The sequence below is a fragment of the Myotis lucifugus genome, unplaced genomic scaffold (assembly GCF_000147115.1).
Source record: "Myotis lucifugus unplaced genomic scaffold, Myoluc2.0 scaffold_27, whole genome shotgun sequence".
Lineage (NCBI taxonomy): Eukaryota > Metazoa > Chordata > Mammalia > Chiroptera > Vespertilionidae > Myotis > Myotis lucifugus.
In genome coordinates, this window is record NW_005871075.1 from 3828951 (window position 1) to 3845150 (window position 16200).

A 16200-nucleotide genomic window follows, 5' to 3' on the forward strand; every position below is an offset into this window, starting at 1 on the left:
ACCTTTCGTTACTTTAAATTCGGGTCTTGGTGCCCTCTGAAGGCTTGGGGATTGGTGGCTTCCATGTTAGCGTTCCCTTATCTCTGTATGGCCTTCACCCCGCCGGTCGCCTGAGCATAGTAGGTGCTCATTAAATGTCCTAGTCAAGGTGGCTGGCATTATTTGTTGACTCATTAAAACAGGTATCGCCAGCATTTGTTGAGTGCTAGTCACCCTCGTAAGCACTTGGTATTTCGCTTACTCTCGTTACATCCTTTGAGTGGGGACTGCCATGGGCACCATTTACAGATACATGCATTTGTTGAGTGCTAGTCACCCTTGTAAGCACTTGGTTATTTCGCTTACTCTCGTTACCATCCTTTGAAGGTGGGGACTGCCATGGCACCATTTACAGATACATGAAGACAGGGTGGCACGGCTGACTAGGTAACTGGTCACCCAGGGGGTAGATCTGAGGTTGGGCAGTCAGACTCTAGAGCCAGGCGTTTAAGCCCTAGACGCCACGGGTCCTTGAAGACTCTGGGACATGACTGCCCATTAGGCCCTTCTCTCCAGGCAAGAAGGACATCAGTGGGAGGACACCCAGAGCAGGGCAGCGACTGAGAAGTGACACACACAGCCATGGCCCTTTTTGGTGATGCTCACCTGGGCGTCATGCCCAGCAGCCGGGTGGGGTTTGGGGTGTGGAGGAGGCTCTGTTTGGTGGGAGGTGGCAGAGCACACAGATGCGCGCACAGGGTGGTATGGCCATTGCTCCCCAGGGTGGATTTGACAAGTCGATCACCCCACCGCTGCCTCGGGAGAGCTTACAATTTCAAAGTGAGTAGAGGAGGAACACAGAGGTGCTCACCGGGGAGAACAAAACCCCAAGTACAGGCAGGGTTCCTTTCGGGTCCTGGTGCTTTGCTTGTGCCAGATACTCAGGGGGCTGGAGAGATCACCCCCAGGAAGAACTGTCCAGCTGGCGTGGCTCAGTGGTTGAGCATTGACCTATGAACCAGGAAGTCGGTTTGATTCAGTCAGGGCACATGCCTGGGTTGCAGGCTCGGTCCCCAGTGGGGGGCATGCAGGAGGCAGCCAGTCAATGATTGTCTCTCATCATTGATGTTTCTCTTTCCCTCTCCCTGGCTCTTCCTCTCTGAAATCAATCATATATATATTTTAAAAGAACTGATTCCTATAAGGCAGAAGCAGTTGTGGAGTTGGGTGGGGGCCAGCCAGAGAGGGCACTTCCAGGGAGAAGTGGGTGAGTGCAGGCGTGCGAACACGGAGCGATAATAACAGCACTTGACATTTTTATGGGGAATGCACGTCACCAAGTATTTTGCTTAGGTTCATTATCTCTTGTAGACACGTATAAACAGGAATAAACAACTGCAGCAGCAGCGTTGGACTCTGTGTAGTGGGACAAAGGTTAGAGGGGGTAGGTAGGTATTTTCTATCACGAGGAGGCCGGGCTGGACACAAACGTCCCTTACGGCACTTGGGGAAGAGCAGCCAGCCCGGTGCGAGGTGCTTAGATTTCGAGTCCCCAGGTTTCTAGCTGCGGAGGAGCAGTAAGTTTTAGGGGAATCCGTGGGACAGTTGTGTGTTCAGAAGAACTGAGCAAACTTAGGGAGCAGTTCATTGTAAATTAGGTGTGAGGGCAAACCCTTCCCTGACCTTTGGGAAGTTAAAGTTATTGAAGCTCTCCGTGCCTTAGCTCTCCAGGGAAAAAGGGATGCGCTGAATGCCCGCTCTGCTGCCTGCCCTCCCAGGGTTGCAGTGAACGCCGTTGGCCCCCTCGGGTCTATGTAAAGTGAGACGGCGTGCTTAATGATGACCATGAAATACATTTGAACTACTTTGAACATGCGGTTGACATATTTGTTCTTCTTTTTTATTTTATTTTCTTATTGCAAGAGAAGACCTACCCATGGGGATTCTGGGCCTGGAACCTCCTAACACAGGAGGAAGGATGTCCTTGACTTAATTAGGGTGTTAGAGTTACAAATGGGGCAGTTGGAAGGGTGGATGGGTGGGGGGAGCACCTTTTGTGGTCAGTCTTCTCTTTCATAGGCGTATTATTGCTGGTGAGCTTGGGCAAGTGGGCGAGGGGGGGCGTGCAGGAAGCAACCATTGATTATCTCCAGGGCTGTCATCCACTTGATGGACAAGGATAATTAGTGGATTAGGCAAGCTCCAATCAGGGATGGTTTCTCTGATGGATGGGCTTACACAGTGCCTTTCATCCGAGGATCTCGGGAGTCCTTCCTCTCGCAGGATGGGGTGGGGAAGGGTGGCTTTGGGGACAAAGCTGTGACAGGCATGCCTGGGCCGCCCTGCATCCTGCACACCCACTCTGGAGCCGATGCTCCTGCCTTGCGCTTCAAGCGGCGAGGGGTCCAGAGGCGCTGCTGTTTAGGTCAGAAGCTTCCTCTTGAAGCTGAGCTCTTCATCTCCCCAAAGTCTGAGCTCACCAAGGGGTGTGCCCAGAAGAAGGAGGGGAGGGATGCTGTGGGCTGCGCTCAACCCATGAGGTTCCCGCAGATCCACAGAGGGACCTGGGGGCTGCAGCAGCCCATGGAGATGCTCAGACACACTGCCCCTTCTCCTGGTAGCAGCAGGTTGGTTCCAGTGTCCGCAGAAAACCTGAAGATGTGATAAAATTACCCATGATCACAGCACTGAGGACAGCAACTGTGAGCATTTCTAGTGCGTTCCTATAAGACCTTTTTCTGCAAAGGACTTTTCTTTGTTTTTGTCTTCTTTTTCACTTGGTTGAGGGTCCTACCATTTCTAGGGTGACATTATAGCTCCCTCAGGGCATTGCCACTGTAACTGGGGGTTGTGTGTTTAAGGACCCCCCACCCCGCACACACACACATTCTACTCTGTCTAGGCTCCTACAGGACCCCAGTAGGAAGCAGGACCCCGCCTGCCTGCTGACTGGTTTTCTGTGGCCCTGAGGCTGCACCCGGAGGCTGGGGTTGTTCATCTGGCTGCTTGCATTTCCCAGAATCAGGGTAGCACTTGGCCCACAAAGTTGGTCAGATCTGGGATCAAATTTCAGATTAGACCTCGCTGGTCCTCAGTTTCCTTGGCTGTGAAATAATAGTAGTCCTTGCCTCGTGGGGTAGTCAGCCTGTAATAAGAGTGTCTATCCAGCTGTGCTTCTCAGAGTGTGGTCTGGGGACCACGGCATCACTCCAATTAAACACGCAACATCCGGGCCCCACCTCAACCCCAGGAATGAGAGCCTGCGTTTTTGCAAGATCCCCAGGTGTGAGAAATGTTGATACAAGTACCCGACACCTAGCAGCTGTTTAGAAAATGATGATGATGGCGACAGGGACGCTTGTCAAGGTGGAAAGAGGAGCTTGAGAGGTTACCTGTCCAGTGGCATACCCATGCCTTGGATTCTCATCAGCCATAACTACTGGGGAGCCAGCCTTTGTGCGGAACCTGTGGACGGGACAGAGGTCTGTGAGCTGGAGCCCGATTCTCTATAGCCTGTGCCTGTGTATAGCCTGTGCCCGCTGGTCCTTATTTTATTCTTGGCTAAGCCCAGTCCTTCTTCTTCCTGGGAGTCTCCTCCAACTCTTGGACACCTCTGAAACCGCCCCCTCTCCACCACGCTCCTGGTGGTGTCTGATTCCCTCAGCTGTCCTCTGAAGTCGCGCTGTCACCGCGGGCTGGGGCTGGGCTGGGAGAGGCAGCTCGTGCATTATTTATGGCCCATGCTAACCAGCCCTGCCAATGCCTTACACAGTTTATTCTTCTGCTCCGTGCGTGGGAGGCCATCCTGGGCTTCTGTTTGATACAAAACAAAGCAAAACAGAACCCAAGCCAGAATGGCCACCGGCTGAGTCCTGCGCCCTGCAGAAGGCCAGGGGCCTGCCCAGCCTCCAGGAAGGACAGGAGAAAGACGCAGGGCTGTGCCACAGCTCAACCTTGAGGGTGGGGAGGGGGAAGCCAACTCACATGTTTATTTAGGTGGCCACCAAACTCGTGGGGAGTTGAAAGTTAGGCCTTTCTCCTCAGCAGTGAGACAATGACTTCATTCTCCTCCCCACTGCCCAGGGCACCAGGTTGCTCTCAGGTGTGGGACCCCTGAGCCAGGCCCTCTGGTCACCTGGCTGGCTTGGGGAGTTTTGTCACTTGCCATCTGAATGAAGGCCCCGCCTAGTCTTCCTCTGCCGTCCAACTGGTGGAAGCTCTGGGCCTTGCCCTTGAAGGCTGCTCACGGTCCCCTTGTCCACCCGCCCATCTCCTGCTTCTCCCAGCACAGCTGCTCCACTGCAGTGTCCTTGGGGCAGAGCCCGCTTGGGTCCCTCCTGCCTCCCTGCCTTCCCGCTCCCTGGACCCTCCCTGGACCTTACTGGACCCTCTTGCTCAGGTCTTCTCTGCCTCCCTGCTGTCCATCTTACTGGAAATGCATTTCCTTCCTCATTTCTCAGTCCTCGAGTCCACAGTTCAGTGGGGAGACTCAGGCTCAGAGATGGACAGCTGTGTGACATGGGAGAAGCAGGTGCGTCTGAGAGCGCCCGGGAAGAGGGGACATCTGAGCTGGGCGGTGACAGCTGAGTAGCAGCTTCCAGGACTGTTGGATCCCCGTGGAGGTTAGGAGACAGGACAGCCATCGGGGGTGGTGTACGTGGGGAGGGCAGCATGTGCCCCTCGTGGCTGCAGGGTTGTGAGTGAGAGCCTGTCTTTAGGGAAGCCCATCTCTCGTTCCTCATAGGACATGGGACAGTCATGCAGGTCATTGAGCGAGCCCTCCATGCTTGTGAACAAACCCGCGTTCTCATCCCGTTTCTGTAACAGGGAGCTTTTCCTTTCTCGCACGACCCAGTGTGATCTGAGTTCTGTGTTCAGCAAACCTGCCTGCTCCCCTCTGCAGAGAAATGCAGGGGTCCCAGGGGAGGAGGGTCTTTCTTCCCTTTGCCTGTGGACTTGGCAGAAGCCGGGTGCTCAGTGGGAGTCTCTCTCTCTTTTTTTTTTATTCGGGTCTGTCTGGAAAGTTAGGAAACCTTTATTTTACATGTTAAATATATACCGTGTATTTTTAAAAATATTTTTAACAAATATCTTTATTGTTGAAAGTATTACATATGTCCCCCTCTTTCCCCACTGAGCCCTCCAGCCTACCCCATCCCCCACCCTGGACTTCACCACCCTATTGTCTGTGGCCATGGGTTATGCATATATGCATACAGGTCTTTGGTTGATCATCTCCTATCTACCCGCCCCCCTTCCCTCCGAGATTCCACACTCTGTTCACGCTTCCATGTATCTGGATCCACTCCGTTCATCAGTTTGTTTTATTAATTAGATTCCACATATGAGTGAGATCATGTGATACTTATCTTTCTCTGACTGACTTACTTCACTTCGCATGATATTCTCGAGGTCCCTCCATGCATCTGAAAGGTGTGGAGACCTGGATGTGTTCTCTGGTGAACCCCGCAGTGGGGTCTGTGTCAAGACTTCCACAGCTCCCGGACAGCCTTCCTAGGGAGTTCCTCAAATGCGAACCCAGGCAGCAACATGGCCTCGGGAGAGGACTCACTGGGACTTCCTGGTGGGTGGGGTGCAGATGGAACGATGAAGGACTGTATTGGAATTGCCTTCTGAAAGGGTCCTCAGGGCATACAGTGTCTTTACCTGCAAAGTTCTTTTGAAATTTGAGTGTGCTTTCCTTGACTAAGTCTGGTAGGCCAGAACAGCCGCTGGCTTTGCCCCTGTGACCTCTTCTCCACGTCCCTTCTCCCTCCTTTCTCTCTTCCTCCACACTTTTGGGTTTTTGTAGTAAAACTACTTTCAAGGGGGTAGAAACTTTGAAAGAAACTTTAAAAAAAAATATGGAGCAACTCAAATCACCTTGCCTTTAAGTTTTAATAACATTTACACACTTCACATTTTTTTCTTACACAGGGAGGTTTTTGTCTTGTGTTCTTAGAAATTCATTTTTTTTAGAACCCATTAAATTATAGGCTGCCTGAAAGAGGTGGGCCTGACACTTTGAAAGACTTCAAATATCATTAAGACGGGAGAGAGCTGCTCTTGGCAGGCTTCTGGGGCTGAGTGGGTGTGCGTGGGCGAGAGCGGCGTGCTGCACCCCTTGACGAGAGAGGGGACCCTCCTTTGGTTGCTAATTTGGTAAAGACTGAAATGAGGCTCCGAGTGGGGGCAGGTAAGTAGTTTTTGAAGTGGGTTGAGCAGTCGTTTTCAGGAGCGTTCATCTCGCTTTGGCGTACTCTACCCACCACTTACTTAGGCGCGGCAGAGACTTTGTCTGACACTGTGCACCCAGCCGCCCCGGCCCAGCTCTGCTGTGACTGCGGTTAACTCACAGTGAGGCACACAGTGTGCCCGTGTACAGCTGGTTCTGTACTGAGGACGGAGAATGAGGGATTTCCGCCTGGATGGACGGTCTGACTTAGAGAGTTTATGACTTCTCTCCGGACAGCCTGAGAAACGCTTGGATCAATCCTCTCAACTGTGTATTGAACACTTACTGAGCATGTTAATGTCTGACCTCGTTCATTCCTCACACCAACCCAGGGAAGTGGTGACCGTCCCCATGCAGAGCTCCAGCGACTTGCCTAGTGTCACATTGCAAACGAGAGTGAAGATTCGGTCCAGGAGGTTGAACTCCTGCATTGGGTTCTCTATTCCTTCCCTGTATTCTTTCAATGTTCAGTAATGTCAGGGTTCAGTGATGGTGGTGGAATTGCTTTTTATTATTATTTATCATTAGGAGGAACAGGCCCTGAGAGGGTGAAGTGACTTCATCCAGTCGTTTACTGGCAGGATCCTGGCTAGAACTCAGGGCTCAATGGTTCCTGCTCAGGCCTCTTGCCACTGGTTCATCTCAGTGACCTTCTTCAGGGCTCCCTGGATGGGAGTGGTTGGCGCTGGGGAGAGGAAGAGGTAGCTCTCATGTCCTTCTTGGTGTAGATGAGAGGTGATGGTGACTTTGGCTAGAAGTTGGTGGTCAGTGGGTCTGAACATGGGCTTTTCAAAAAGCTGCTTATACTGCCTTGTGGGTCAGAAAGAGAAGGAATGGCTAGATACGGCTCTAATTGGTTGGTTGAACTCTTGCACTCTTAAGGATGCTCACTGATACCCATCTGGTCAGAGAGCTCTACTGGCCAGCCAGCGGACTCTGATCTTGGCCCTCCACTCTTTCCTTACTTGGATGTGGGTGTAGAAGGGGTGTTCATATCTGGACTGGATCAGAAAATAGTAAATATGTTAAGTGGGTCATTGGATTTTCCCACAAGGTCTGATGGACCTAGAATGGTGGTAGCCTGAGCCTTTGCAACATAAGTTAAAATAAAGTTATGCTCTTGGGTTGAAGAACCAGGGTAGGAAGAAGGGATGGAGGCCATGTGGCTGCGCAGTATGGTGACAAGACCTGTGCATGGGTGTTGGTGTCAGTAGCTCAGGTGTAGCTGCCTCAGGGCCTCTGCCAGGAACCAGTCAGACAGGATCCCTGGCCTGGTGCGGCTTAGCAGCCCATGGGAGCAAATGGCAGCCTGGAGGAGTGACCCAGAGGCCTGCAGTTGGGCCAGCAGGTCTCAGAGGCAGAGATGCAGAACTGATGGGTGTGCTCTCAGCTGTGTGCAGGAGACTTCAGGGTCTGGATGGGCTGTAAATTCATGGTGCTGCTGTGGCCAGAACCTCTAATTTGATCTTAAGTTTTTTTTTACGTAAACAACTTTTATTGTTTTCATAAAAATGATACATGAGCTTATTAACAACAACAACAAAAACTGCGGACAGAGAGGAAAGTACAAACAAGAAAGCAATCCATTGGTCCAAATCTGAACTCCCAGAAACAGTCCCTTTTACTGTTTGATAGATAATTTTCCAGATGTCTGCCTGCACCTTGTCAGACAGACTGGATTGCTAGAGAAAGGTGTACACGGCACTTTTATAACAAGGTGTTCGTGCTCTGCATGATATTTTCAAAATAAAAACATATTTAACTTCACTTTCATTTAACAGAAAAATTGAAACTGAAGTGATACCAAACAAATCGCTAAACTCCAGAGAACTGTTTCTGCGCCGAGAGAAATGAGTTTCTCAGATATTCCTCTATCGCGGTGCTTCTTAACCAGGGGTGGTTTTGCCCCTAAGAGGACATCTGGCATTGTCTGGACACATCTGGGTTGTCACAGCCAGCAGTGTCTGTGAATGCGACTGGCATCTACCGAGCGCAGGTCAAGGATGCTGCTAAATATCCTATAATGCACAAGGCAGCCCCTTAAAGAAAGAATTATCTGGCCCAAAATGTCCTTAGTGGCCAGGTTGAGAAACTGTTCTAAGGGTAAGAAAAAAAGACTATTAAAGCCATTAGGAAGGTGAAATTGTTAAGTTTTAGCTAAATTGCAGCTTTAGACTATTTATTGGGCCTCTGTATTGAAAGATGAGATGATTTACGTCATTGCATAGTTTCTCCCTCCTGCCCTTGACAACGAAATCAAGAGGTGGCCTGTGTTGTTTTTAACATAGTATTTATGTTCTGTCCTGCACCCCAAACCCCCTAGGTGTTTAGTCTTAGTTCTATATTTAAATGATTCAATGACAAGCGACATTTCTGTCACCATGGTTTCCGCTTCTCTGGGTTTGTTTTGCATCGCCTATTGGTTGGTTGGCTACTGATCTTAATATAAATGTAATGTGCAGGTGCAGGGAGGTGTCAGGCCCTGCTCTGGTTTCGCCCTGGCAGAATTGTCCCGGCAGGTTTGAGCTCATGTCTGAGTACCTTGCTTAGAAAAAGAGTAGGGAGCCCTGGCTGGTGTGGCTCAGTTGGTTGGGCATCCTTCCTTGCACCAAAAGATTGCCAGTTGGATTCCCAGTCAGGACACATGCTGGGGTTGCAGGCTCGATTCCCAGTAGGGGGCGTGCAGGAGGCAGCTGATGGATGTTTCACTTTCACATCAATGCTTCTCTTTCTTTCCCTCTCCCTTCCTCTCTCTCTAAAGATCAATATAAATAAATAAATAGTAGGGAGACATGATGGATTTTCCCAGGATGCTGTGGGGATGTAAAGCAGGGTCCCAGGTAGAGATGGAATTGAACTTGGGGGGCGGCTGAAAGAAGGAAAGCTGTGGGTGGATGTGCTGGTTATCTTCAGTTCTTTGAAAAGACGTCCATGTGGAAGCTTGTGTGCAAGAGACTTTAGGGTTTGGATGGATTGTAAATTCATGGTGCTGTCGTTGCCAGAACCTCTAATTTGATCTTAAAATTTTTATGTAATGACTTTTATTGTTTTTGTAAAAATGATACATGACCTTATTAAAAAACACACACACACAAACAAGATCCAAACTATAGCCAGAGAGGAAAGTATGACCAAGAAAGCAACTCATTGGTCTAAATCTTAGCTCCCAGAAATAGTCCATTTTAATAGTGGGTAGACAATATTAAACTTAACTGTGAAGTTGCCTGGAAGGATAGACTTAGGGCTGCATGGATATATAAGACAGGGTAGGAGATATAGGCTGCCATGGGAGGGTGATGGTCAAGTGTGCTAGGGGCCACCTGTTGTACTTCAAGCCATCAGTGGAGCAGTTCTATTTATGTAACTTCCCAACCTTGATATTCTGCTGATGCTTCCCAATGGGCCCCTATCCTGGGAGGAGCCCCAGTCCCTCTTTTTCCCTCTTCCCTACCATTTGGAATAAGAGTGATCAGGTGGAGAAAAAAGGGGGCCTTTCCCAGGAAGTACATTCCCAGGCTATGCAGAATATTTAAGGTAGAGCCTTGAATATCCTGCACATCTTGAATTTGGACCCACCATCTATTGACTCAAAAAGTGATGCATCTCTGTATGTATTAGATTCTGCCCAACGTGTCCAGCTGGTGTCTGTAGTGTTGACTCGATTACAGGACTGAGCACATTCTAAACCCATTCCCGGGCCAATACATTTATATATCACCGGGGCCGTAGGCCAGACGGCAGGGAAGAGAGCATACACAGATTGCTCCTGTGTCATCGGAATCGGGTGTTGTGTTATTGTCGGAATCAGATGCCTGTCACAGTGTGACTTACTGATTGATGGCTTTATTCTGTTGCAGGGGAGCTACCCAGTTTGGGAAGATTTCATAAACAAAGCGGGGAAACTGCAGTCCCAGCTTCGGTAAGTAGAAGCAGGTCTTCCCAGGAAAATGGCAACGTCCGTAGACAAAGGAGGGAATGGGATGGCCCCACGATGCACATATAAAATTAAACTCATCTGTTCTGCCTCCTCCACAGGAACTGTGAGAGTTAAATGGGGTGTTATATGTAAAGTAATATTGGGCAGCATTCATAGAGCACTCACTATGTGCCAGGCATGTGTTAGCTTAATTAAGTCTTAGAACCCCAAGGGCTAAGCACAGCTGTTATCCCCATTATACTGATGAGGAAACCGAGGCATGGATAAGCTGAATAACTTATCCAAAGTCACACAGCTAGTAAATGACAGCGATTGGAACTTACGGAGTTTGGTGACAGGGATTTGAACTTACGGAGTTTGGCTCCAGAGTCCATTCTGCTTACTGCCTATTCGTATACAGAGTTTAAAACTCAGTCGTGACCATTATAGAATCCCATTTACATGAGATGTCTAGAAAAAGCAAATGTGTAGACACAGATGTAGATTGGTGGTTGCCTGGGGCCAGGAATGGAAAAGAAGACTGATTACAAATGGACACGAGGGATTTTTGGGGGGTGATGAAAATGTTCCTATAATTGGATTGCTTTGGTGGTTTCATAACTCTAAATTTACTAAAAAATCATTGAGCCGTGTACCTAAAGGGGTGAATTTTTATGGTATACAAATTATGATGCCTCAGTAAAGCTGCTTTAAAAAAACATAAGATTTAGTGCTGATAATGCTCGCAGGGGCTATTCTTATTGCTTCATCTTGTGCTTGTTCATATATCGTCTGATAAGAAATAGGAAATATATCAACATCTTCTTGCTAAGACTATATGCCCATAAATCAGTGGGAAGAAGGGGCACTTTTGCACTTGGCGGGTGCTCCATGAGGGATGGGACCTTGAAAAAGCAATCAGTGTCATGGCCCTTGTTCATGGCATATGGGGATGACATAGGTTGGTTCAGATGTATGAGGATGGTTTTCCAGAGAACAAAGCAGGTAGGTTTTCTGTTTTTGTTTTTTTTTTGTTTTTTGTTTTTTTTTTATCAAAAGCTATGCGGATGACAGAGAGAGGGCGGAAGGATGGCATGATGCTCGTGGGCCTTTGCCTGTGGACCCCAGGGGTTACTGCCCAGAGCTTTGGCCACAGGGCAGGACAGGGTATGGCTCCCTGGAGATCAGAAGAGAGGACCTCGGGAGAGGTGGATCTTTTCCCCTTCGTTCCTGCACCTTCCTGCCTGGGGTTTCCACCCATGAACCTGGGTGTCCACCCATGAACCTGGGTGTCCAGAGCCGTGAGTGGGCCTCCAGGCGGACAGTGGGCCCTGGAGTCCGGCTCCTTCTCTTTTATGCCGAAGGATCCAAACTCCTCTGCTCAGAATGCAGGCCCCTTCCCTTTGTTCGTTAGTTACATCTGCAGCCCACCCCCCAGCTCGGCCACTGTTACATTTATTTCAAATAGGTTCGCCTCCATCCAGGAGGTGTTCTGCAGTAAAACGTAAGACGCTTATGTTTACCCGCCCTCCCTCCACCACACACATACTTTTCCTTATCTGGCCTCATTTAATTGTCTGGCAAGCTTTCAAGATGGACCATGGAAAAGATTCCCTTTCCTTTTTACCGATGAGGAAGCCGAAGCTTCAAGTAATGAACTGATTCAACACACCAAGTAAGACTTAGAGCAATCTTATCTTACCGCCACTGGTGCAAAGTACATTTTGTATTTTTTGACAACACTTAGGCCTCCTGAGAGCAGGGACCATTTCTGCATTTTGTCAGACTCCTAGCACCGGCTGAGGGCACGCCGGGGGCCTCATGCACATGGTGTAGTTGTCTGTGTTTGAGAAAGGATGAAGAGAAGACTGTAGAAGAGGCAAGTAAGCCCGGGAGCACTGAAACCCGAGACTCGCTCCTTCCTGCTGCCCGTGGCTGCATGTGTGTCCTGTCTGATCCCAGAGGCCTAAGATCTCGTGACACAGCAGATACTGAACTATGACTCACTGGGAGCCGTGGTTAAAGCTCTGAATTCATCACACTTGACCACCTCATTTTCCATGCGGCCCTGATGATGGGTGATGGGCAAGGCACCCCTACAGCGGGCTCATTAAATTTGGATGATTGGCATGGACTCGAATGAGAATAAATCCAGCCACTGTGTCAGATATTAATTGTGCGCCAGAATGAGCTATTTATAAATCCTAGGATGTTTGAGAAAGCTAACTTTTCCAGGGTTTGCATTGGATGTCAGATCTTTTAAAAATGTGCTTCCAGGTGGGGTTTCTGACGTTATGGTTTTGTTCTTGTGTCATTTTAAAAAAAAATTGAGCAGAGCCTAGTCAGTGTAGCTCAGTGGTTGAGCGTCGACCTATGAACCAGGAGGTCACAGTTCGATCCCTGGTCAGGGCATATGCCTGGGTTGCGGGCTCGATCTCCAGTGTGAGGTGTGTAGGAGGCAGCCCTGATCAATAATTCTCTCTCATCATTGATGTTTCTATCTCTCTCACCCTCTCCCTTTCTCTTTGAAATTGATAATATATATATATTTAAACTTGAGCAGAATGGAAAATATCAGGCCTCATTTGGAAGCTCAGCGCTCAGGGACTGGTGAGACCACGCTGAGCGCCAGGAGCCTTTGTTCCATTGCCACTGTTGCTTATATTTAAAAGCCATTTCTTTTCTATGTCGCTGTTTTGAACTCTTTCCTTTTTATCTTTATCCTCATCTCCTTCCTTCAGCAACATTGCATTCATACACATGCTCAGTAAAGACTGGATTCATATGTAAAATACTTAGAAATTACATCAGGTTAGAGCTCGATTGTAAAGTACAGATCTTGGGGCTGGCTTGCGTGTTTGGGGGATCCACCATCTGCTCTTCACTGGATGACATCTCGGATCCCAGTTCCAGGAGGCAGGAGACCGCAGAGCGCTCAGCACATCTTATAGTGCTCAAGGGCATGTGACGGATTCAAAATCATTTCTAGACCAGCAAATGAGTGTAGTAACTTCTCCCTATTCTCAGCTGTTAGGAATTCAGAAGGTACAGTTGAGGTAGCCTTCTAAGGTTGGAAAAAGATGTTTCACTGTGATTACGATTTCGGGGGAAAGTCACACAGCCAGGATCTTGACGTGTAGTCACACAGCATGGGGCTGTGAGTCATGGGCCTGGCTACTAGTCCCAGCTCTGGCCTGAACGTAGTTGGAAAGCCACCTTGTGGATGCGGTCTCCGTTTTCCCTTCTCTAAAATGAGTTACTTACACTAGATGATCTCTCGCTAAGATTCCTACTCTAAAGTTAATTCTTACCGGTACCCTTGATATTTTTTAATAATGTTTTTCTTTTCGGTAGAAACACCTGTCTTTCCCTCCTTTGTGAAATTTTACCGGGTAATGGGCAGGAGGGCATGGGAGGGATTGCTGGCATTTATTGACTAGCACCGAAGGAGCTGGGCGTCACTGGGGCAGGGTTGCGAATAATGTGAGGAGGAGGAACGCCTCCCAAGAACAAAGTGGGACCACAAAGCCGAAGGCTGTCCTTGCCCAGCTGGCTCGGCTGTCCTGAGGATAACGTGCTGTCCGTGGAGGTTTTAGCCCTTGAGCGCTAATGACATTCCTCATGCCTGTGTCATCTGTTTGTATTTTAGGACAACAGTAGTAGCGGCAGCTGCCTTCTTGGACGCCTTTCAGAAAGTGGCCGACATGGCTACCAACACACGTGGTAAGCAGATGGAGGGTGGCTCTTTCCCTGGGGGGGCTTCAGGGAGGAGCATCAGGGCTGAGCTGACTCATACCTAAAATTCTGTTAACGCTGCGGGGTTCCACATAGCACACGTTTCAAAGTTTCAAGGTTCTCTGCAGGACAAAGCTCAAGAGAAGAATGGAAAGTGAAGGGAAAGAGCCACTTTTCCTTTAAAAGAGGCAGGAGGTGGCTCGACGTGTTTCCTGGTCGCTTTTACTGAGCTGTGCATATGGGTGTAGTTCGTTTTTCCCTTCTCGCAAGGGTTGTCCTAAGGTTTTCCTCGTTCCCTTGGGGGACGGGAAGCAGGAAGAATGATGGGGCAGACCGTTTTTCTGGGTTCTGTAAAATTGGGAGCCTTTATGTAAGTGGTGTCCTATTGTGTTGTCTTTGTGTCTCCCACATATGACTTCTTCATGTCCAACCCCCCCCCCCCCAAATATAGTGCCCAGAACGTGGTGTTTACAGTATGTGTGTTAAATCAAGGAAAAAAGTCTTCGGAAATATTTTAATGGTTTCAGTGACTACTGAATCATTCAGAAGACGTGTAAGAACATGTGAAAGTTATAAAGAAGAAAACGAATACTCCTGTATCCACCACCATTGTTAGAAATACACCATCAGCTCGTCAGCCCTAAAGGAGAAACCCTGTTCGAAGGGGCGTGCCTTCTCCTTCACTCCCAGGCGAGGTCTGCTTGTGCACTGGCAGCTACACGCTTGTTCTTGCCATTGTCAAGGTGACATTGGAAAATGTGGGTGTTGGGGTTGCTCCCAGTCACACAAGAGTTTGGCTTCTCTGATGCACGTGATGGGCACCTCCGGTGGGATTCACCAGGCGCCCAATTACCATCGGGGCTCAGTGAAATGTTCGGGCGAATTTGCAGGGAGCACACTTCTCATTCATCCCAGAAACCTGGAAACTGATAACATGTCAGACACTGTCACAGGGCCACACACGTCAGTGCATTGCCGTCCTGGTCCTGGGGGAGCTTGGAACTGAAGGAGGAAATGCGATACTCGAATCGAGAATTTGAGTGTAGAAATATGTTTGCTGGGATGACAGTGGTAGAACAGCGTGCTGGGGGAATATGAAGAAGTGAGTAATTGACTCAGCTCAGGGAGACGAGGGAGGTCTCCAGGGGAGGGAATATTTCTCTTCATTTCCAAGATGCCGACAGTGTTTCAGAAGGTTCCCTAGGAGAACGTGACGGCGGCATCGGAGCAGTGCTGGCTTTGTCTGGTTTGCCGGCTTGATGTGGCTCATATCCACTGTGCTCTTTAAGCCCTTTAAAAAAAATATTACATAGTTTATATGTGTCCGTGGTAGAAGCTAGAAAATATAAGTATAAAGAATAGAGAACATCGAAGCCAGTCTTCACCATTGTTAGTGTTATTGGGTCTATTTTATAATATTTTCTTCTATTTCACCGGTAGAGGGAACTGGACTTGTCAGTTGTGTTGATGTCTTTCTAGAATAGCCACCAGAATGTATCTTCTTTAAAAAATTGCTTTAAAGAGCTTAGATATCTGGCATTGCATTTTCGAGGCTCGGTGATTCATAAGTTTTTATATTTTAATGTTTAATCATGGGATAAACCCTAAAGGATGAACAAGAAAGACATCCCCGACGGTCCATGATGTCCTGCAGTGGGAGCCTGGCTGTTTGCAGAGGCTGCCCCCAGGGGATCTCGGTGGGAAACGGGAGATCCTGCAAGTCCTCCTGGTTGAAGGGAGGAAAAGCAGAGCGATGATTTGTGGGAAAAGAAACCAGAATCACTTCTCTGCGGGTGTGATGAAGGAGCTAGGAATTTAAAGGTGATGTATTGGACAAAAAACAAATACTGTCACAGCAAACAGACTCTGCTTTGATATATTTTTAGTCTTTGATTTCTGATCATTTTTAGAGATTCCAGAATACTCCCCATCTGGCCATGTGCACTGGGGCGGGGGTAGGGGGTATAACTTTCCGTGGCATGGGGAGGGTGAGGACTCTCACGTGACCTAAAAAGAAGTGTCTGGTTGATAGAAATATATTTTATGAAGACGACAAGAGAGAAACTTGAACACATGCACTTCTTGTATGTTCAGTAAGCATCAGAAGTCATTTCTGTGAAGTTAAAATTTACTTAAAATTGAAAAATATAGAACATGCTCTTGAGTTTAAAAAAATTTATGTGACAGAACATAGAAAATTAAATCCACCCTCCCAGTACCCTTTGCAGAGACTGGGTTTAGTGTTATGTACAGACCTTTTTGCATACGTAAACACATGTGGGAGGGAAAAAAGCTAGTTGCAGGATAATATGTAGAATGATATATAAAATGAAGT

General features: G+C 48.4%; 1 protein-coding gene across 4 annotated transcripts in view; it reads left to right on the plus strand.

Moving 5' to 3' along the window:
• LOC111825456 (metastasis suppressor protein 1-like) overlaps positions 1-16200 on the plus strand; it is a 68730-nt gene that overhangs the window by 13686 nt on the left and 38844 nt on the right. For all 4 annotated transcript variants that reach the window (XM_023751947.1, XM_023751949.1, XM_023751948.1 and 1 more), the window contains 2 exons: positions 10072-10133; positions 13780-13853. In XM_023751947.1, coding sequence (XP_023607715.1) covers positions 10072-10133; positions 13780-13853 — 136 coding nt within the window. The remainder of the gene's footprint in view (positions 1-10071; positions 10134-13779; positions 13854-16200) is intronic.